Source organism: Haliotis cracherodii, unplaced genomic scaffold, assembly GCF_022045235.1.
Source record: "Haliotis cracherodii isolate W230 unplaced genomic scaffold, xgHalCrac1.p SCAF_17, whole genome shotgun sequence".
Lineage (NCBI taxonomy): Eukaryota > Metazoa > Mollusca > Gastropoda > Lepetellida > Haliotidae > Haliotis > Haliotis cracherodii.
The window spans coordinates 18,904,288-18,929,394 of NW_027266272.1; the positions used below are offsets into that span (position 1 = coordinate 18,904,288).

At 41.5% G+C, this 25,107-nt stretch overlaps 1 protein-coding gene across 7 annotated transcripts in view; it reads right to left on the minus strand.

Annotated features, from left to right (window-relative positions):
• The window catches only part of LOC139464938 (RNA-binding motif, single-stranded-interacting protein 3-like), a 331,624-nt gene extending 313,860 nt beyond the window's left edge, over positions 1 to 17,764 (minus strand). For 6 of the 7 annotated variants that reach the window (XM_071246548.1, XM_071246547.1, XM_071246542.1 and 3 more), the window contains exon 1: positions 17,112 to 17,345. In XM_071246548.1, coding sequence (XP_071102649.1) covers positions 17,112 to 17,330 — 219 coding nt within the window. In that variant the 5' untranslated portion in view covers positions 17,331 to 17,345. Of the gene's footprint in view, positions 1 to 17,111; positions 17,346 to 17,570 lie in introns of those variants that run through there. The other variant, XM_071246549.1, reaches the window with a different exon arrangement.
• Positions 17,765 to 25,107: the final 7,343 nt, after the last annotated feature.

A 25,107-nucleotide genomic window follows, 5' to 3' on the forward strand; every position in this document is an offset into this window, starting at 1 on the left:
CTATACAAGCTATTGTTTTCACCCCTGCACTGCTATACAAGCTACTGTTTTCACCCCTGCATTGCTATACAAGCTATTGTTTGCACCCCCTGCACTACTATACAAGCTACTGTTTTCACCCCTGCACTGCTTTACAAGCTACTGTTTTCACCCCTGCACTACTATACAAGCTATTGTTTTCACCCCTGCACTGCTATACAAGCTATTGTTTTCACCCCTGCACTGCTATACAAGCTATTGTTTTCACCCCTGCATCACTGTAAAAGCTATTGTTTTCACCCCTGCACTGCTATACAAGCTATTGTTTTCACCCCTGCACTACTATACAAGCTACTGTTTCCACCCCTGCATTAATATAATTAAGCTATTGTTTTCACCCCTGCACTACTATACAAGCTACTGTTTTCACCCCTGCACTGCTATACAAGCTATTGTTTTCACCCCTGCACTGCTATACAAGCTATTGTTTCCACCCCTGCATTAATATAATTAAGCTATTGTTTTCACCCCTGCACTACTATACAAGCTACTGTTTTCACCCCTGCACTGCTATACAAGCTATTGTTTTCACCCCTGCACTACTATACAAGCTACTGTTTTCACCCCTGCACTGCTATACAAGCTATTGTTTTCACCCCTGCACTGCTATACAAGCTATTGTTTTCACCCCTGCACTACTATCGACTATACAAGCTACTGTTTCCACCCCTGCATTAATATAATTAAGCTATTGTTTTCACCCCTGCACTACTATACAAGCTACTGTTTTCACCCCTGCACTGCTATACAAGCTATTGTTTTCACCCCTGCACTGCTATACAAGCTACTGTTTTCACCCCTGCACTGCTATACAAGCTATTGTTTTCACCCCTGCACTACTATACAAGCTACTGTTTTCACCCCTGCACTGCTATACAAGCTATTGTTTTCACCCCTGCACTGCTATACAAGCTATTGTTTTCACCCCTGCACTACTATCGACTATACAAGCTACTGTTTCCACCCCTGCATTAATATAATTAAGCTATTGTTTTCACCCCTGCACTACTATACAAGCTATTGTTTTCACCCCTGCACTGCTATACAAGCTATTGTTTTCACCCCTGCATTACTATACAAGCTATTGTTTTCACCCCTGCACTGCTATACAAGCTATTGTTTTCACCCCTGCACTACTATACAAGCTACTGTTTCCACCCCTGCATTAATATAATTAAGCTATTGTTTTCACCCCTGCACTACTATACAAGCTATTGTTTTCACCCCTGCACTGCTATACAAGCTATTGTTTTCACCCCTGCACTACTATACAAGCTACTGTTTTCACCCCTGCACTGCTATACAAGCTATTGTTTTCACCCCTGCACTACTATACAAGCTACTGTTTTCACCCCTGCACTACTATACAAGCTACTGTTTTCACCCCTGCACTACTATACAAGCTATTGTTTTCACCCCTGCACTGCTATACAAGCTACTGTTTTCACCCCTGCACTACTATACAAGCTACTGTTTTCACCCCTGCACTACTATACAAGCTATTGTACTAGTACTAGTATAAAAAGCTACTGTTTCCATTTGATTCAGCAAGGGCTTCCCAAATGTTGAAATCAAAACCGGACCTTCAGCTAACGAGTGAACACTCTAACCACTAGGCCACGCTATGGCCCTCGTACCCCGATGAAACAGATCGACTAGCCTTACCATATTAACATAGCATTTGAGTAAGTGAGTTTGATACTACGCTGCTTTTAGCAATATTCCAGCAATATCATGGCGGGGGACACCAAAAATGGGCATCGTACCCGGCATGACGAGCAAACGCTTTAACCACAAGGCTACCTGACCGGCCCAGTGAGTGAGTGAGTGAGTGAGTGAGTGAGTGAGTGAGTGAGTTGGTGGGTGAGTGTATGAGTGAGTGAGTGAGTGAGTGAGTGAGTGAGTGAGTGAGTGAGTGAGTGAGTGAGTGAGTGAGTGAGTGTTTAATATGTTTTCCACTTAATCACGGCGAATCTGTTACTTCAACCCACAACCATGAAGCTCAAGCACACTAAGGGACACAACTCCGAGCTGGAAAATGTGTACCTCACAAATCGGCCTACTATCCACAGCTAAACTACTTATGGCCACACGCCGTCGAACCCCACCTCACCTTGCTTGTGACCCCCACACACGAGAAATGTCCTTTCATCTCAGACTACTTACAATTAACAAGCTCAGTCTCATCTCAGTGTTCTGATGGAAACAACTATCATGTTACCACATAAGAAACTGATCAGTCTGAATGCCTCACAGCAATAAACAATAGCAGCTAGAGCAGTAATAGATATATACACCGGGCATACTCACTATTACAGAGAAGGCACAACCATCAAGCCATTCATGAATTAAATTCTCATGATGCAATTATAGAATAACTTTGTCAAAATGGAAAACTGTATAGGCTTATGAACACATAAATAAACCTACCCTCATTCCGAAATGACAAGTGTCAGCTACAGCGTAGGACATGATCTAGCCATATCTATACCACTGCACCTCACAACCTGGTACGTCCAGGTGATATACGACCTGTTATAGCCCTGTATGTACTTACCAGTTTCACTTGGGTATATCCACACTTCCAGTAGAGTATAATACGTGGTTATCACCAGATATAGGTTCATTCACAACACAAAATCAGATCGTTTATCTACAACCTTGGTATAACATCCGGCAATGGCCTTAACGACCCAACAGGACATTCATAGATGTCACTTTCTGCATTTATTTACAATATTTAACTCAGAAAGCACACTATAGAACTCATTAAAGCTCTTCTTGACAACTGGAATGACTTTTATTTCCATTTTCAGCTGTTTACAACATTTAATATCAGAAAGAAGACACCTTGTAATAGCATATCCATGGGGGGGGTCCTCGGATTTTGAATCAATATTAGGCATTAGCTACAAAACCAGATATTTTTTTCATGTAAAATTACGAGCCTGAATTCTCTTGGAAGAAAAACACATTCCTACAATGTAATCTTTGTTACAGGCAAGTTCCTAAATTTGCAATGCATACTTACAATAACTGTAGTGATACGACTTTCATATTTCCCTCTCTTAGTGATAAGAAATATTGTATCCCCTACCTTCAACTCAGGATTATTATAGTGTTATGACAATCCAAACTCCCACACTTGGACAGAGATTTAAAACAGGCATAGTGTTACAAAGGCTTTGTGCACATGTTCCAAATGCACTGCTCATAACAAATGTAATTTTCATCTCCCTTGCGAGTATACAACCCAAGCAGCCTATGAGTTAACAGTCACAGGATAATCTCATACTACCTGGTACACACGAGTTTCAGTAAAAACTTCATCAACCAATTGCAGTATCCTAACAATCTCATTAAAATCAGACCTCATTATCAGACCTGTTGCAGTGCTCCAGTTTTCTTTGTTTGTTTGTTGTTTAACCCCCCACTCAGCAATATTCGAGCTATATGATGGCAGTCTGTAAATAATAGAGCCTTGACCAGACAATCCAGTGATTGATATCATGAGCATCGATCTATTCAACTGGGATATGATGACGTGCATCAACCAAGTCTGTGAGCCTGACCACCCAATCCAATTAGTCGCCTCTAGAGCCTGGACCAGACAATCCAGTGATTGATATCATGAGCATCGATCTACGCAATTGGGATACGATGACGTGCATCAACCAAGTCTGTTAGCCTAACCACCCGATCCCGTTACTGGTTTCAGTCACCTTAGCATTCTGATTTGGTTTGACATTTTTCTTTAGGTATTCAATATATACTACCGTATATGACCGCGGATAAGCCGACCCCGTAAATAAGCCGAGGTGTTAACTTGACCATTGAAATACGAAAGAAAATGATATGACCCGCAGATAAGCCGAACCAGGCAAAAAACACTGCGAAGTCCGACTGCAAGACATGTGCCGGTACTCGCAGATATTCAAAAATATAAGATGAAAAACGTTGTAATTATATTGAAAAAGTCATTATTATTTCTAATAAAGATTTAACAAACCAGTCATTCACTTTCATAATGTGGGAAGCTGTTTCTCGTGGGGTTTTTTAATCTCATAATGATCGTTATATGTTGCCATCAACAACGAAGCGCCATTTTGTGAATCGGTGTATATAGAATTATGAACCCATGAGAAAATATATCAGCTAGAGCGAAGACTCGCAGTTTGAATTCAGCATCGTAAGCATGGCGTTTTCGTTTCAAACTCATGATGAGAGTGTCAGTCAGTACTTACTTACTTTGGAGATTTAACGTGCACTTTCCGACTGATGCGTATTTCGCACACGGGCCCGGCCAGGCCATTTAATGTTTCCGAAAGGGGCGAAAGTGGTCTGTGCAACCCAAGAGGGGGGTTTAGGGATTGCTTATATAGAATTTGGGAATTTTGAGATTTGGAATAGATGCCGATGGGGTTGGGGAGGAGAACTAAGGGAGCTGGGTATGGTGGATGTTTGTTTGTTTATGTAATTTTGATTGCGTAGGTTATTGTGTTTTTAGACGCGTTTTTGTTAGTTCCGTTTTTATTAAGAATACGCCTAAGGCCTTGAAGTTTTCTAGTTTATTTTGTGGGTTTAGTATTGCTTCTAGACTGAGAGCCTTGTTTAGATTGAGGGTGGTTTGTAATGCGGTTTGATGTGTTAGGTAGTGTGTGCAGTGGATGAGTGCGTGTACTGGGGTTTCTGGTTGTTGGCAGTGTGGGCAGTTACCTGTAGTGTGTTTTTTTATTTTTTTTAGCCGGTTATTTAGGTTGGTGTGTCCTGTTTGGAGTTTAGTGATTACTCTGTCGATTTTTTTTGATGGATGGAGAATTTTTGGTTTGGTTAGTGGTTTGCTGAGCACTTTTTCGATTTGGCTATTTGAGTTTAGATATAGGTTGTGCCATTTTTTTGTGATTTTTTGCTTGTTTACACTTTTAATTTCTGATTTTGAGATGGGTAAGTTTAAGCTTATTTCTTGGATTTTGAGGGATAGTTTAGCTGCTTTTTCAGTCAGTAAAAATATACCAACATTTATAACCCCCTTTACACCACTATTGTATGTTAATCCAATTGAATTAAATAAACTATCACACTATGAACACATTGAATGACCATCATTTACTCACAGGCTTCTCCAGTTTATTAAACTAATCTCTCGAAAACAAAGGAATTAAGCCCCTACTCCCAACACGATTGCTAAGCACCCACAACTTGAAAATGTTTGTGTAAACAACATGACAATACCAATCAGCCCGTTATTATCAATGCTCATTTCCTTGTGTACCGTGTTGCTTTTTAAACAACAGGAAGCAATCACAGTGGTCACCGTTTGTGACGTCACAGGAAACAGCTGATAGCAAATGGCGAACGGAATAACTCGCCGATACAGTTGTTTATTTGCCTCTTTCAATAAAGGTAGACACTTGTTCACTATCAATTTATAAACTTTGCAAAACATATGTATTGGCGATTTCATTTGGGGATTATATATTATAGCTGTGAATTACATATATTGTTACATGTAAAGATTGTGGAGTCTCCCTAAGTGGACTACAAGCCCTCCAAAACAAAAATACCAAAAACCGACCTAAATTAATAAATCAAATACTTAAAAGCTCCAACGACCTAACAAAAGCAGGCAAACAAATAACCTTCTTGTGGATACCCGCCCACGTAGGAATATACGGTAATGAAAACGCCGATAAAGCAGCTAAACTATCCCTTAAAATCCCAGAAATAAGCTTAAACTTACCCATCTCAAAATCAGAAATTAAAAGTGTAAACAAACAAAAAATCACAAAAAAATGGCATAACCTATATCTAAACTCAAATAGCAAAATCAAAAGAGTGCTCAGCAAACCACTAACCAAACCAAAAATTCTCCATCCATCAAAAAAAATCGACAGAGTAATCACTAAACTCCAAACAGGACACACCAACCTAAATAACCACCTAAAAAAATTTAAAAAACACACTACAGGTAACTGCCCACACTGCAAACAACCAGAAACCCCAGAACACGCACTCATCCACTGCACACACTACCTAACACATCGAACCGCATTACAAACCACCCTCAATCTAAACAAGGCTCTCACTCTAGAAGCAATACTAAACCCACAAAATAAACTAGAAAACTTCAAGGCCTTAGGCGTATTCTTAATAAAAACGGAACTAATAAAACGCATCTAAAACCATAATAACCTACCAAATCAAAATCACATAAACAAACAATCATCCACCATACCCAGCTCCCTTAGTTCTCCTCCCCAACCCCATCAGCATCTATTCCAAATCTCAAAATTCCCAAATTCTATATAAGCAACCCCTAAAGCCCCCTCTTGGGTTGCACAGACCACCCTCGCCCCTTTCGGAAACACATTAAATGGCCTGGCCGGGCCCGTGTGCGAAATACGCATCAGTCGGAAAGCGCACGTTAAATCTCCAAAGTAAGTAAGTAAGTAAGTAAGATTGTGGAGTTTACGAAGAACGATAAACTTTGAACATTCAATTGAAAACTTATTATCGGAAGTAGTAACATGCATAACATTTTTTTAATAATGACAACATTGGTGTATAATAATAACTTTATTGATAATTTATAACAATAATGGCTCTAGTCGTGGCAACTTCCAAACTTTCAGGAAGTTGTGATCTATCGGACCGTCATTCAGGCGATGTTTCTGACAGATCACGATCTGAAAAATACTATCATGAAAGTGTATCCCGTGGATAAGCCGACCCCTTTCTACAGAATCTTTTTTCTGGTCCTCAAAATTCGGCTTATACGCGGTCATATACGGTACTTAAAAGAAGTTAAAGAACAATTTTTTCATATGGCTATAGTTAATCTGTCAAGACTATAAATTATAGCCGTATAAAAAAATTGGGTGTTCTTAAACTTCATTTGAGTAGTATACTTCAACTACCTAAGGCCAGTCTATTGGGTATTATTAAACCGGTGAGCAGGCCTATATAGGCAATAACTCTGCTTAAAAGGCTGCTCCAGGTGACATATGTGCATATGTTACATATGCTGCCTCCAGTGTGTCACTACAGCTTGCTGTTCCACCAACCAGCAGAACAACATATGGCGACAGAACCTTCCGAAAAGCAGGTGCAAGTCTATGGAATGCACTGCCAAAAGATGTCAGGGGATCTGAAGATGTCAACACCTTTAGATCAAAACTCAAGACCATCTTCTTCAAAAGAGCATACAACTGAGCGCTCTTGAGCAGGCAGTTGTCTGGATAAGTAGCGCTATATAAATGCGTAATTTAATTAATTAATTAACATGTCCCATTAACACTGTTGAACATGTCGAAGTCGAAACTACGACAACATAGCACTTTTGTGTATTATTCACAGAAGTGGAGTTCAATCCATAACTAAAAATCTGAAAGGCCAAATTTGACAGTTAGTTACAGTGTTGTCTTACTATCGGGGTTTGACACTTTTCATGAGTATTTGTATGCAAGAAACTTAATTTTATTTTGCATATTTGCAGCTTATTTGGAGGTCTGCATTGTGACCTCAGTATGGTGATATGGCCCAGATTACCACCTGTAATATTACAGCTCTAGCTCTTGACACTGTAAGGGTTAAGGAGGAAGTAAGTGTCATGCAAGCTGATTTCCAGACATGTTCAAATCTTCGTCTGTCTGTCACCTGAATAAATATCTTGTACCACTCTTTGACATTCCTCAAGCTATTATTAGGAGAGGCTGACATAATGTACCCCTATTAATAGATATTTCCTTCATTGTAGGCTATATAAAAATCAGTATGTCATTCTGAGGGTAGGAAACTGTCCATTACATCAAACATGAGAAAGTGATTCTCCATGCACCTAGAGTGAGTGAGTGAGTGAGTGAGTTTTACGCGGCTTTTAGCAATATTCCAGCAATATCACGGCGGGGGACACCAGAAATGGGCTTCACACATTGTACCCATGTCGGGAATTGAACCCGGGTCTTCGACGTGACGAGCCAACGCTTTAACCACTAGGCTACCCGACCGCCCCCCATGCAACTAGAAATGTTGTCCTCTTCAATAATAGATCAAGAGGTAAAGGAGTTTCATTGTCGTATTGTTCAATGCAATGGTTCTGGCAGTGTATCTTATTGTTTAACAATGATGGTAAGTGTGTTACATTGTTTCTGTTGAGAATCGGTCATTGCATTGTATTTGGGCAGTGATTAGTCATCATGAATGTAGTACCAGTCAATGTAAGCAGTTGTCAGGAAGTTACAATATCTATAGTTACTAGTGTGGTGTGAAAACTTCAAGTATACTGTGGACTGGTATGGAATATTATGTGGTGTTCTGGAAACGTGTTGGGACTGAATGCAAGGGGACAGTCGCGAGTTTACACATCTCTCGCACATTTGGTCTCCCACTCACACAAATTTATATCGCTTTGAAACCAGCTTTCATGTGAGGATCGCTCATCCTCCCTGATTCCCTACATAGCCCATCTTGACCACTTTTGCTGCGGGGTGAACATATATCATTGTCACTTACTTTTGCTATTCACCACTGTATTTGTGTATTTGATACTGACCACGTCCATCAAATTATTTATTGCCATTCAATATTGTACTACCACTCTATTGTTTACTGCCATCATAATTGCTGTGCAGGAGTTTGTGCTGATTTGCGAACCTAGTTAGCTTTTGTAATACATTTGTTGATTGTATACCACTTGTTGGTTGTTTGTTGGTTTTACACTAAGTTCTTTTACACACAGATTTCAAGATTAACATATTGTTTCAATTGGGGAATCAACATGTAACAGAGTGAATTCGTATGTTCGCAACTGTCTGAGGACAGACTAGTTGGTGAGACACTTCAACAGAAACAAACAGGTTCAGGCCTGGTGCAGTCACACCATGTGTGGTCAAATGGTCGATTTCCTAAATATGGTCAACCAATATCTCCCACGGTTTAGTGACTTGGTTGATTGGGTGGTCATGTTCAGTGACTTGGTTGATTGGGTGGTCACGTTCAGTGACTTGGTTTATTGTGTGTCATCATACAAAATTGCAAGGAAATCAGTATTGGCCATACTTCTGATCCGAGGACGGACACCTTGTCCACATGACCAAAGAGGTTAACCACGTCAGCAAGCTGACAAGGTAAGGATGTCATCTGTGGGATGACGGAACAAGTTGTCATGAAACTATCAAAAGACTATTGCATTAGTTGTACCTACATTACAAAAGTGACACAATTACATTTAAAACATAGTTCTATTTCAGTGGTGAAAAAAGGTCCTTGAAAGTCCCTCCTGAAGCCCCAGTTACACAATCAAAAAGAGTTGAATAGAGAGGATTCAAGTGCCTATGTCAACTATCTAAGAAAAAAGAGGGAAAAGTTCAGGTTTTCTCTTTAAAAGGTGAAGGTTGTAACACTGTGTCACAAGTACACAGAAAGTCATAGAGAGCACACTTTGTAACACTGTGTCACAAGCTACACAGAATGTCATAAAGAGTACACTATGTAACACTGTGTCCCAAGTACACAGAAAGTCATAGAGTACACTGAATAATACTGTGTCACAAGTACACAGAAAGTCATAAAGAGTACACTGTGTAACACTGTTTCACAAGCTACACGGAAAGTCATACAGATTACACTATGTAACACTGTGTCACAAGTACACAGAAAGTCATAGAGTACACTATGTAACACTGTGTCACAAGTACACGGCAAGTCACAGAGTATACTATGTAACACTGTGTCCCAAGTACACAGAAAGTCATAAAGATTACATTATGTAACACTGTTTCACAAGCTACACAGAAAGTCATAAAGAGTACACTGTGTAACACTGTGTCACAAGTACACAGAAAGTCAGAAAGATTACACGATGTAACATTGTGTCACAAGTACATTGAAAGTCATAGAGTACACTATGTAACACTGTGTCACAAGTACACGGCAAATCACAGAGTATACTATGTAACACTGTGTCCCAAGTACACAGAAAGTCATAAAGATTACATTATGTAACACTGTTTCACAAGCTACACAGAAAGTCATAAAGAGTACACTGTGTAACACTGTGTCACAAGTACACAGAAAGTGAGAAAGATTACACGATGTAACATTGTGTCACAAGTACATTGAAAGTCATAGAGTACACTATGTAACACTGTGTCACAAGTACACAGAAAGTCATAAAGAGTACACTGTGTAACACTGTGTCACAAGTACACAGAAAGTCATAAAGAGTACACTGTGTAACACTGTGTCACAAGTACACAGAAAGTCATAAAGAGTACACTGTGTAACACTGTGTCACAAGTACACAGAAAGTCATAAAGAGTACACTGTGTAACACTGTGTCACAAGTACACAGAAAGTCATAAAGAGTACACTATGTAACACTGTGTCCCCAGTACATAGAAAGTCATAAAGATTACACTATGTAACACTGTGTCACAAGTACACAGAAAGTCATAAAGATTACACTGGGTAACACTGTGTCCCAAGCTACATTCATAAATAATACACTATGTACAACTGTTTCACAAGCAACAGTCATAAAGAGTACTCAATGTAACACTGTGTCCCAAGGTACAGTCATAAAGAATACACTATGTAACACTGTGTCCCAAGCTAGTCATAAAGAATACACTATGTAACACTGTGTCCCAAGCTAGTCATAAAGAATACACTATGTAACACTGTTTCACAAGCAACAGTCGTAAAGAGTACACTATGTAACACTGTTTCACAAGCCACATAGAAAGTCATCATACTAAAGATACACTGTGGCAGACACAGATTAAATCCCTGTTACTCGATACCTCAAGGCATCAATCCACTTCAACAGGCCAAGGAATGTGAAATTCTAACTAGCTCATTGAATAGACACATGCCATTTGCCTTCACAGGAACTGATTGTGACAAAAACAATCAGAAAATAATTACAACTGCACTGAAGCAACTGCTAGAAACATCTGCCAATCCCTCGGGTGGCCATACCGCTGGGAGCTGAGCCTCAGAGAAGAAGTACAGCATTAGAAACCTCACACACCAACTTATTGTACTACTGATACTCACACATCACCTTGTCCTCGTAAGTCACTCATTTGATACACCCCACTTCACTAAACAGGGCTATAAACATGCCGGCCAAAGTAACAGTACTTTTCAATGTCTCTGTCAGAGTAATCAGATCTATAGTAAGCATGATAAGCTTTACTTTCAGCAATATGTGGATGCCATTACAAAGAACTGGATGCACAACAGGCATTTAACTAGGTGTCTTCAGAGAAATAAAGAAATCTTATTTAAGAATATATATGTACAAAGCAAAAAATAAAATCCAAATGGAGCCCAGAACAATGCTTCATTTCAGGATCTAAATCTAGACTTGCCAAATCATTCTAGACTTGGGTTTGATTCCTTTTTCAATTTATTCTTTTGGATCTGCGAGACAAGACTCCTCAGAGGTTAATAATATTGATAAATCTTCAAATTTCCAAATTACCAGTTGATGTTATTAATTTTATTTCTATATCATTAATATTATAGATCTGCAAAGGTGTCTTATATTTTACTGACACTGGAACAATGAAGAGGAAAAGAATGTAACATTAAAACATTCATTGAAACCTCTGAGGTTCTCGTAAAAATTGACAGGTTTAATTCATTGGTCGATCTCACTATTCATGTGTCATATTACTTCAAGCTCATTGGCTAATCAACATGTGTTATCCTAGTGATGAACTGTGGTTTGATTGATTGCAAAGCTGCCCCGAACAATGTGATGCCATGTTGGAGAGGGGGCACTGGGGGAGATGGAGGTTTTCTCTCCCCTTGTCACATGACAACAAACGCACATTTGAGACAACGCAGAATGACATGGAAGTTGGCTGGAAAGTGTGTGTGCACCCATAGTATTTGTCAATTAATTTAATCTGGGACAGTTTGGACTGTCAGGGATTGGCCATTTGATATCTATATTTGCGGGAGGGGGGAGTCTCTGATTTGATTTTGGGGGGGATACATTTTTCAGCTATAGCAGCAAAACCAGATATATATTTTTCTTATTGTAACTGAGCCAATATACTTATATTTTTTTAAACACCTTCCATCAATCAATGTAAGTCTTGTGGCAAACAACTTCTTTTTTTTCAACATATGCAAGCAAATGATTTCAACAATATTCTGGGACAACGTATTTTTTCGATAAAATCTCAGATCCCTGGGGAGTATGAAACACAAACTGCCTGTGAGGCACAGTTTACAGTCACATTACGATCTCATCTGACCAGGTACCCATTCACTGCTGGATAGACAGAGGCATATTGCGAACAAAGTCCCTTGTCACATGTCACCCTTGTATATAGTTGCATCGTTTTGTATCGATACATGATCTACCGACGTAATTATCTTATCATCGCACCGAGTATCCCAATACAACAGACTTTCGATGAATTGTTATACTCTTCGCACCATATTCAGCCCTTAGTGAACTGTCCTCACTGATATTCCGTCTGCTGTATCTTGACAGAATCTAGTCCTTGATTTCAATACAAGAAAGTAACCATTAACATCGAAGGAAATAATATTCAAAAGTACATATTTATCATTAAGACTCCACATTTCAGCTGTCTAAAACTCTACTTATCACAAAAACACACGGTACTCAAAGGGTTAATGTTTTTATCATACGGTATCACACGTCTCCTATCTACACTATCTGGAATCTCTTCCTCTCTCAGTACAGCTGTTTAACATATTATTATGAAAATACGGAGAGACAACTCCGCAAGTCATAAATCTCTGGACAGTCAGCTATGCCGAGGTCAGCATGACATGTGGTAGAATTTCACGGAGGACAGACTGACAAGGAGTGTTCTGTAAAAATGAGTCAATGCTACTTAATAAATAGGACTTATTTCCTCAAATTTGAAGGGTTTTGTCTCACTGTATGATACACACAACTGCTTGCCGAAAGAAAGTAAACACCCATGTTTGATGGTGGCTAAAAATGAAACTAACAAGAAATAATTATTTGATTGTGATGTATTTGATAAGGGTGTCATAACAGTGGTTTGGACCTTTAGATTGCAGTGATTTGGTGACTGTTTTCAGCCTTGTAACATTTCGATAACGGTTGTAATATTTGAGTTAAATCTAATTTTCAAGTGTATCCTTGTATTCTTTTGCCTGGCGGTTTCATTTGGATTTTCAAAATTATTTTTATATTTTTCAGCTACTTTCCAAATCTGGGCGAGTCCTGACAAAATGGAATGAGTTTTATAATTAACAAAGGTTTGGTGTCATTGGGATCATCAGGGATCCAACAAAAGGTACACAAAAGCATTAATTAAGTACCTTTCTTTTCGGATATGTGCTACATTAAAATATGACTGTAAGTCCCATACTTTAACATAGGCTTACGATCATTGTAGCGCTACAAGAGGCCCTGGTCTTACCATCACACAAATAATGAAGTTAATCGAAGAAGTCGAAAACCATTTATTTTAACACTGAAAAGTATCAGCACCCAGCTAACACCAAAACTCAGACTGTCATGTTCTGCAGTGAAAAACGATTTTTGTGAACCCGGGATTCAACACTAGCCATGCAATCAGTATTTGGAATATCCACCCCTCTTGACATCTTCAGAGCTCCTGAATTTATTTTTAGCAATTGAGTTTCTACTCGAAGGTTTCGATTTTATTTGGGTTATTACATTTTCCATTGGGTAACCTATATTTTTTCACTTATCTATTGTGTTTTTCCCAAAATGAGTTAACATTTTGTGATTTCCAAAAAAAATGAAATAATGTTTTAGATGTATATTAACTCGTAATTGTGTTTCGGAAATTAGCTCTGATGTACACATCCTGACAAAGCTTCATTGGGTATTTACACGTGGTGTTTTCAAACAATTGAGTTTCCCATTTCATGCATGCATTTCTGTACGCAAGTTAATTGAAAGTAATTGGGTTTTGAATAGTTTTGGACCGCCTCCATGGCCTAGTGGTAGAGCATCCGCCCGGAGAGCGGAAGGTCCGGGGTTCGATCCCCGGCCGCGTCATACCAAAAGACGTTAAAAGATGGTACTTGTTGTTACCCTGTCTGGCACTCGGCATTAAGGGGCTAAAACAAGGACTGGTCAGCTCGGAGTCAGTATACTGTGTCTGAGTGGGGTATTCATGTTAAACTGCGGCATGATATCTCAGTGGGCTAGCACTATAAATCGGCATCAGTCCGGACTAGCACAAGCAGCCACACAAACGTGCATGCACGTCGCTATATAAGTGCAATAATCTTGGACGCAACGTTAAACCCAATTTCACCTCACCTCACCTTGAACAGTTTTTGGTGGGTATTTTACACAAATATGTGTAGCTCTGCATCTTGTAAAGAAAAAGGTCGGTCAGCCGGCGTGTATGGATATCATGCATCATAGTCACTATTTTTGGAACATTTTCTACAACTTACAAAACAACAAGCCACTTTTTATGCCTTGAACCAACTTCAAACTACTTATTACTTATCATTCCAATAGTCAGTTGACATTCAGTTCAGGTGAGCTAACTGCAACAAGAAGACGAAGTCATCTATATCATGCGTATATCCCCCACCTGTTTAGATATATTTGTTTGCAACAAGGTGCTACCAGAAATATTCCAGCAAAATTTCAGTGGCCTGAAAATAATCAGGTCTAGACCAGACAAACCAATGACTCATATAACAAATTTTATATTTTGGACAACACTTTCTTAGTAAAGTACAGATTTTCATACTTTTTGGGGTTGAGTCCCGTCTGGAATTCAAACCCACACCTGCCAGAGTGAGGCACCTAATCGCCAGCAAAGTCAGCTATCTAACCCACTCAGCCACCGAGGCTTCCACAAAAATGAAAGTCCGCCAAATGGTAGTCTAGATCACGTACTGTGTGTACCCCTCTGACAAGTATAAATTGACACGGCTCCCATGGTCGAAAGCTATGAATACACAATGCCATTTAGAAAGTGGTCAAATGTAACAAAAGTCTGAGAATCTGTACTTTACTAAAAAAGTGTTATCCCAAATATAACATTTGTTACATATGACCACTTTCTAAATGGCCTTGTGTATTCACAATGACTAATAGTATGAGCAAACACTCCATTTTATCAGGGAACAATGTCACACAATAAACCATGTCACCTGGGATGACCAACAAATATGTTACCGAATGGGACAAAAATGTAAATGAACCCTTCACTCATCAGAACCCAAGGCCAAATCGTTGCCTTGGAAATGAAATAAAAAAGGAGAAAAGATTTGTCAAACTCCTGAATGGTAAATGAACCATATCAGCACTTACCTGATATAAAGTTTCACAAATAAATATTTGACCACTTATGAAACCACTCTGGAAATGAACCCTACACTCATTTGAACCAGAGTCCAACTTGATGCCTTGAAAATGCAAAAAAATGAAAACAAAATATTGAATAGCAAAAGCTTCAGTTCAGTACATGCTTGATGTGTATACAAAGTTCATGACAAAATTTTGAACAGCTTATGTGTTCTGTTCCGGAAACCAAACATGGCGGACGGACAGAGCCTGATTCCATCTCCCCCACAAAACTGTTTGAGCAAAGGGATAACAGTGATAACATAGTTCCTACTCACCTTTAAAATCAAATAACAGACAACATATGGAATAAACTTATCAATTAAGCAAACAGATTGTACTATGCTATTTATAAATTATTGTCCAGATTCCAATCCCTGATAATATTTGACAATATGGTAAATATATACTTACTTGCCTCCAATATACAGTCATACAGATGCTACATATTTTCATATACCACACTTCATATTACATGCAATAAATACTAAAAGTAGAACATGTTATCATTTATATAAGGCAATAAAGAGAATTCTCTTCAATACAGATACTCATTCTCATTCTTAATAGTTCAAACATTGTATCCATGGTCCCATGGAATGGCCATATTTATATATATATGAAAGTAACCCTTTTGGAGCATGCTGAGGCTAGCTTATCATTAAGTTCTCATCATATAAAACAGGTGTATCTCATCTTATCAAGAACTAACATTGCTGCTATACTCTTAACAACTACTGACACTCTACATCCCTGGATGAAGGTTCAAGGTAGTCAACACTGACAATGTGATGGCAGTGTAGGGGTTAATTCTCATACCGTTCACTCCCCCACCTGTTCTGTAATAAAATCTTCTACGTAAACAGTGCATAACCAGATTACACACCTATGATAGCAGATTAGCAGACTCCCAACAATGTCAAGCCCATCCAGAGTGAAACCGTTACTGGAAAGGACTCCTCAAGTGATACACTCCAAACAATAAGTCACTCATGAAGATGTCTCACAAAGGTGCGACATCACAAGGTTGTCTTATTGTGCCAATTAAAGGTGTAATTTTAATTCGGAATACATTCTTACAGACGAGACACATCAAAGATATACTATACACCATTTCTTACACTGAAGAAAAGATCAATATAATGATTTATTATTGCATGTCAGATCAATTAAATGAGAGCCTTACCATACTGTCTTGTCATTTCAATGCTGCGAAACCACAAACAGTAATGACAGCATTTCCTAATCGTATATGTGACCTAATTTGGTTTGGGGTCGTGTTATGGTGTACAAATGTGTCAGTATTTGTCACAAATTGTTGTCTTGGGCCTCTACATGGATGAAATATACTGTCAACATAGTGCCACTCACAATTGATTTATAACGTTCTTCTTTGTCTGACTTTGCACCTGAATGTGAATAATCTGTTGCGGCACAAACGTGTATAAATCATACCTAAATCAAGAGTAAAATTGTCAAATCCGAAAAACCACATACCCACCCACAAATGAATCAGTATATTTTTCAACCTGCTGTCTCGGGAAAGCTACATGCTACATTGATGAATCGTTGCAATGTCAGTTGTGAAAGGAATCCCCCACCCCTCCCTTGCAAGATTCCACTCTCCCACAACAAAGCAATGTTTTTCTGCATGGACTGAATCGACTGACGACTGGTGTAAAAACCTATGGTACTTAGTCTGCATTCTTACTTTATCCTTTTCCACGGGTGGACTAGCTTCTGATTTGGGTGGATCTTGGGCCTTCTCCTTTGTATCGATATCCTCAGGAGGAGTGTCACAACTCTCCAGCTTGGATCCGGGACTTCTTTCTGGACTTTCGGAATCCTTCACTTTGCACTGAATGGTCGTGCTGTCGTCTGCTGACACAACGTCCTTTAAAATCAAAATACCGCAGTTGTAAGGCGTCATGGACAGGTCACGTTACATGCAATAGACCTCATTACACACACGACTACTAGGTCTCGAAACATTGCACGTCTGCTCAGAATCTATACGTCTAGGACAGTCGGATTAAATTTCATCGAAGCTGGAGCAGGCCATGTCGAAATGGCAACGTGGACTGAAGGTCTCGAAACACTCTTTATGTCACATGAAAAGTTACTTTGATATCGGAAATGAGATGAAACGGTTTACCAAACACATACGAACCTTCATCCTGAACGCTGGGAGTTTCGCGACCCTCGTTGCCTTGTTGAAGTACCAAACTTTCCTCCGCCCCTTCCTAGCCCGGCTTGTCACAAGTTTCCCCCAGACGATATGCAGACGACTTCTGCAAACGTAAACAGAAAGCACGTGGCGTATGCTAATAATGGCACCGCTCGCCCTCGTTATAACGGCGATATACCCTTCCACAAACAATCCCAGTCGATATCTTCCAGGAATTGATACTCTCAGAGGTCAGGGGTCACAGAGCTCGGGATTCAAAACTGACATCAACAGTTGGCGTTATATATATCGGACCGGCGATGACATTTCCACACTCGTAGCAAATCTCCTCAACAGAGAAAGCAAATTAGCAGCGTTTGAATTGAAATGTCAGACGCCGAAATGCGGAAGTGTCGTCCGGAAATACACAAGTTTAGCGTGCAATTTTCAATGGTTTATGCCATCATAGAATGTGTTTAATAATTACTGAAATCCGACAACTTCGGTGATAGGAAGTTCGACTTTTATTGATACGGGCGATGGATGAAGTGGTTTGGGAGATATGATATCGTAGATAATTCACACCAGACGACATAAGTGAGTGAGTATGGTTTTACGCCGCTTTTAGCAATATTCCAGCAATATCACGGCGGGGGACACCAGAAATGGGCTTCACACATTGTACCCATGTCGGGAATCAAACCCGGGTCTTCGGCGTGACGAGCGAACGCTTTAACCACTAGGCTACCCGACCACCCCCCAGACGACATAAAGCACATGCATTGGGATACCTCAAGCCACGAGTAAGTTTTTTGGTTTTTTTATGTAACATTTATGTTGTTTCCTCCCACGCTGAGATATCTGAAATCATGTTTAAAGCGGCGTTATGATGAAACCTAGAGATGTTGGATGAATGTTGTTTTACAACGCAGTTAGCAATATTCAAGTTAAATGATTGCAGCCAAACAAACCGTTGGAGTACGATGACCTGCATGAAGGTGCCAACCCCTCTCTCTAGGCATCCGGCATGCCACTTAATGTGTCATGGTATCCGATTTGAGAACTCCTGATTCATTCAGTGTACACAACTGGTACAAGTAAATTAGACTGGGATTTCACATAGAATGCATGGCCATGCATGCTCTCGTCTGTCTCCCAGACTCAAGAGAATATATTAAAAAAGGAGTCCAACTCAAGTCTAGAATGATTAAGCACTGTCCTGGGCTCCATTTGGATTTGATTTTAATCATTTTGTAGATATATATTTGTAAATAAGATAACTATATTTCTAGGACTGTTAGTATACGCGTGCTCATAAGCTTCGGGCTAAATATTTGATTGATCTGACATCCAGGATCCTGCGGCATCCGGCTTGGCGGAATCCGTCGTACCAAGAGGGCTTGGACTCCGGAATACCAAGAGGGCTAGGACTCCGGACCACCAAGAGGGCTTGTACTCCGGCCTACCAAGAGGGCTTGACTCTGGCCTACCAAGAGGGCTTGTACTCCGGACCACCAAGGGGGCTTGTTCTCTGGAATACCAAGAGGGCTAGGACTCCGGACCACCAAGGAGGCTTGGACTCCGGCCTACCAAGATGGCTTGGTCTCCGGACCAACAAGGGGGCTTGTACTCCGGACTACCAAGAGGGCTTGTACTCCGGACCACAAAGGGGGCTTGGACTCCGGCCTACCAAGATGGCTTGGTCTCCGGACCAACAAGGGGGCTTGGACTCCGGCCTACCAAGATGGCTTGGACTCCGGACGACCAAGGGAGCTAGGTCTCCGGACCACCAAGGAGGCTTGGACTCCGGCCTACCAAGGGGGCTTGGACACCGGCCTACCAAGAGGGCTTGGACTCTGGCCGACCAAGTGGACTTAGACTCCGAACTAACAAGAGGACTTAGACTCCGAACTAACAAGAGGGATTGGACTCTGGCCTACCAAGAGGGCTTGGACTCCGGACCACCAAGAGGGCTTGGACTCGGGCCTACCAAGGGGGCTTGGACTCCGGCCTACCAAGATGGCTTGGACTCGGGCCTACCAAGGGGGCTTGAACTCCGGACCAACAAGGGGGCTTGGACTCCGGCCTACCAAGGGGGCTTGTTCTCCTGCCTACCAAGAGGGCTTGGACTCCGGACCACCAAGGGGGCTTATACTCCGGACCACCAAGAGGGCTTGGACTCCGGACCACCAAGGGGGCTTGTACTCCGGACCACCAAGGGGGCATGGACTCCGGCCTACCAAGGGGGCTTGGACTTCGGACCACCAAGGGGGCTTGTACTCAGGACTACCAAGGGGGCTTAGACTCCGGTCTACCAAGAGGGCTTGGACTCCGGACCACCAAGAGGGCTTGGACTCCGGACCACCAAGGGGGCTTGTACTCCGGACCACCAAGGGGGCATGGACTCCGGCCTACCAAGGGGGCTTGGACTCCGGACCACCAAGGGGGCTTGTACTCAGGACTACCAAGGGGGCTTAGACTCCGGTCTACCAAGAGGGCTTGGACTCCGGACCACTAAGGGGGCTTGTACTCCGGACCACCAAGGGGGCTTGGACTCCGGCCTACCAAGAGGGCTTGGACTCCGGACCACCAAGGGGGCATGGACTCCGGACCACCAAGGAGGCTATGTGGCATCACCAGTATTTTAGCTATGTTTTTGTTTGTGTGTTTGTCTCTTGCTTAGCGCCGCACTCAGCAATATTCCAGCTATATGACGGCGGTCTGTAAATAATCGTGTCTAGACCAGACAGTCCAGTGATTGACTTCATGAGCATCGATCCACGCAATTGGGATACGATGACATGCATCAACCAAGTCAGTGAGCCTGATCACCCGATCCTGTTAGTCGCCTCATACGACAAGTATAGTCGCCTTTTACGGCAAGCATGGGTTGCTGAAGACCTATTCTACACCAGATCTTTTAATATACGTATTCTAAAGGTCGCCGGTATGAAATAACGAAGTATTCCACATGTACATACTGCTATAGAAAATGAGTGAATGAATAACAGAAAATGCGTGGGTTGGGTTTACACTGCTTTGAACTGTATTCAAGTTACATCACGGTGGTGTCCGCTTAATGTGGGAGGAAAGCCCGAAGTGATGCAGGATTCAGACGTTTACCACTTTGGTGAAACCCACGAGCACCTAGAAACATAATTGGGGGTACTCACAATCACTGGTTACCGACGTGCCCAAGCCACGGAACTCTGCACAGCGAATTGCCCTACTATAGAAAGCAATCAGGAGGACCAATTGGGTCTCTTGGACGGGATATATCGCCAGTACCTCCATGCTTCTCTATCCTCGATCAGAGTGTATTATATCTCCATTATGATATGATAAATACACTGGCCCCATCCGTCATTATAGCTTCGTTAAGGAAGTGACGTCATCGTTTCCATTTCTCAAATCACTAACTTAGCACAAAATATCTCTCGCTCATGAGTCTGATTTTATTGGACTGATTATTTTTTTTAGAATGGATATATACTACACTGGATAATCGAATGATGCTTGTCGTTCCTAAAGGGATTCTAGGGCTGACTCGATCCCGGTATCCCACGATTGTCTCCCCTTGGGGATTCCGAGGCAATGTGTCTAATTCACACATGAACCAGTTTCCCCAGGTAAACCATGTCCCCAGGTAAACCATTGCTTGTGTCCCCTGAGGGGTTCCGGGGCTACAAGTATCCAGTGCATGCTTGTCTCCCCTTAGGGGTTCCGAGGCTACAGTCCGCCCGGAGAGCGGAAGGTCTGGGGTTCGATCCCCGACCGCGTCATATCAAAAGACGTTACAAGATGGTACTTGTTGTTACCCTGTCTGGCACTCGGCATTAAGGGGCTAAAACAAGGACTGGTCGGCTCGGAGTCAGTATACTGTGTCTGAGTGGGGTATTCATGTTAAACTGCGGCATGGTATCTCAGTGAGCTAGCACTATAAATCGGCATCAGTCCGGACTAGTACAAGCAGCCACACAAACACACACACGTACTTGCACGTCGCTATATAAGTGCAATAATCTTGGACGCGACGTTAAACCCCATTTCACCTCACCTCACCTGCGAGGCTACAAGTCTCCAGGACATGCTTGTCTCCCCTTAGGGGTTCAGAGGTATAATAGGGATCCAGTATACCCATGCCTGTTTCCCCATGGCATTTCCGGGGCAAATAGGGACATAAATGTTCCACGTTTGTCTCAGAATTGAACAGAATTGTCCAAGTAACTCACGTTTTTTCTCCCAATTGGAATTTAGAATTCAGAAATGTACCAGTAACCCACGATGGTCTCCATTAGTACCCCATGCTTGATGAAAAAAGAACACGCTACCATGTCGATCTGACTGACACTGTGTTCGATAACTGCGTACCATCGTGTCCCCGTGACGATCGGTCATCGTCCAATCAACCACTGGTTTGTTCTGGTCCAGACGCGATTATTAAGAGAAGGCCGAGATAGAGCTCCCACAAAAGACCATCATATCACCGTGGTAACCCTTCTATGCCCAAGGATAACCAAGTTCATGGTTAAAGCGTTTGCTCGTCACGCCGAAGGTCCGGGTTCGATTTCCCACACGAGTATACAATGTGAAGCCAATTGCCGGGCCCGTGAAGATCCGGGTTAGAATAGGTCTTCAGCAACCCATGCTAGTCGTAAGAGGAGACTAACGGGATTGGGTGATCTGGCTCGCTGACTTGGTTGATGCTTGTCATTGTATCCTAATTGCGTAGATCGATGCTCAAGATATCAATCAGTGGATTGTCTGTTCCAGACTCGATTATTTACAGACCATCGTCATATGGCTGGAATATTGCCGAGAGCGGCGTTAAACAACAAACAAACAAACATTGCCGGAATTAAAAACGGCGTGAAATCTACTCAGTAAGTAGACAATGGGGTCGGTAGGGAAGCCAAGTGGTTAATGCGTTCGCTCGACTCGTCGATGGCCCGTGTTTTATTCCCCGAATGGGCCCAGTGTGTGAGGCCCACTGGTGTCTCCCGCCTTGATGCTGCTGGAACAACTAAAAGCGGTGTAAATATATAGTATTACTCGTTCTCTCGATTGTCAGTCACTGTAAACACCGATATGCATGAAGGAATCAACGCGTGTGTCTGCACACACTTCTTAATTCAAATACAACGAAGGCGTGTGCATAAACAGCGACCATCTCGGTATTAATCAACTAGCATCAGATCAGGGGTAGAACAGGTCTTCAGCAACCCATGCTTGCGCAGTAAAGGCGACTATGCTTGTCGTAAGAGGCGACTAACGGGATCGGGTGGTCAGGCTCGTTGACTTGGTTGATGCATGTCATTGTATCCCAATTGCGTGGATCGATGCTCATGATGTCAATCACTGGATTGTCTGGCCCAGACCCGATTATTTACAGACCGTCGTCATATAGCTGGTATATTGGTGAGTATGGCATTAAACTACAAACAAACAAACAAACAAACAACTAGCATCATATCATTATCAAATGTGTCACTTAAAGGTGAGATAGGGTTTAACGTCGCGTCCAAGATTATTGTCCTTATATATCGACGTGCATGTACGTGTGTGTGAGTGTGTGTGTGTGTGTGTGCGTGCGTGCGTGCGTGTGTGTGTGTGTGTGTGTGTATGGCTGCTTGTACTAGTCTGGACTGATACCGATTTTATAGTGTTAGCCCATTGAGATACCATGCCGCATACCACTCAGACACAGTATACTGATACCGTGCCGACCAGTTTTTGCCCCTTCATGCCGAGCGCCAGGCAGGGTGACAACAAGTAGCATCTAATAACGTCTTTTGGTAGGATGCGGCTGGGGATCAAAGTCTGGACCTACCACTCTCCGGGCAGACGCTCTACCACTAGACCACGGAGGCGGTCGTAAACGGAGAATGCGGGCATTTAAGTCAGGAACGTGACTTGCCTCGGGAAGATACGTGATGACGGACTCAGGCATCTTGGGATAAATTTACCCAACACTAACACTGAAACAGCCAAATTAGAAAATACCATGAGGTGAGGCGTGAGATTTAAAGAGGGGGACGGGCGGGGATGGTAGTACCATTGGTTTATGCAGGCCTGATATCAAATATAGCAGCTGGTATGGTGGGTACGACAGGGATCATTTCAGTATAAGGCGCCGCGTTGTGAACTATACTTGGTAGAATACCAGCGTTTGGAGCGACCCAGATTTGGTGAACTTGGAGCTTGCGTTAATCATACAGGGACCACCTCCGTGGTGTAGTGGTAGAGAACGGAAGGTCCAGGGTTCGATCCCCGGCCGCATCATACCAAAAGACGTTAAAAGGTGGTACTTGTTGTTACCCTGTCTGGCGCTCGGCAGTAAGGGGCTCGGAGTCAATATACTGTGTCTGAGTGGGGTATTCATGTTAAACTGCGGCATGGTATCTCAGTGAGCTAGCACTATAAATCGGCATCAGTCCGGACTAGTACACACACCAATATTCAAAGAGACAATCAAATCTAAATTCAACTCCCTCTTCAAGGAATCTCTTCAAGATGTAAATGCAACAAGAGGCACAGGAAACAAACTTAGGACATACAGGATAGTTAAAAATGAAATAGAATTAGAACCCTATCTCAGTCACTGTAAAATAAGAAAATATCGAGTGCATTTTTCTAAACTAAGATTAAGTAACCATAAATTAAATATTGAACTTGGAAGACATACAAAGCCACCAACCCCACTACATCAGAAGCTATGCTCTACATGTTCTGATGATGTAAACACTGCCTTCTTCAGTGTACCAAACACAATTAAGAAAGAAATATACTCTTTGGAACATGATCCACACAAAATGTAAATGTAAATGTCCACAGTCATGAAAACAAATTATTTTACTACTGTCAAATAATGAAGCCATCAATATCAATGGTATATGTTTCCATGGCTATCATTTCAAACAATAAATGCCCCTTCATCTTAATCAAACGTTGACATTTTATGTATAATAACATCATCAAATATCTAATATTGATTGTTTTTTGTGTCTTATGTAAATGTTGTATGTCTTTATATATGTATACATGAATCATAATTTTTTGTCTTTTAAAAAAATTGCATCTGTCCCGTAAGTGAATGTTTCTGCAAAAAATATTGTCTTATGTGTGTGTGTGTGTGTGTGTGTGTGTGTGTGTGTGTGTGTGTGTGTGTGTGTGTGTGTGTGATGGGGGGAGGGAGGGGGGAGGCGTGCATTTGTCAGTCTGTCTGTCCCCATACCATGGAAAATGTTGTGTTTTGGTGTACAAAATGAAATTAAATACAATATTTGTGTTTCATCCTCGTTTATTGTATTGTACCTCCATGTTAAAGACACTGGACCACCATAGCTTCGTTTTAAGTCAGATTCGAATAGCATGATGCCAAACCTCGCGTATCAATTTAAACACGAGAAGTGTTTATTTTGATGCTATGTCGAAACGAAGCTGTGATGAAGAAGGAACGTATCTTGTTAGAAATTAGATATTATACATTGGATAATGGGGTATGCAGATGAGAAACCTTCGCCATTAAAATATTGATATT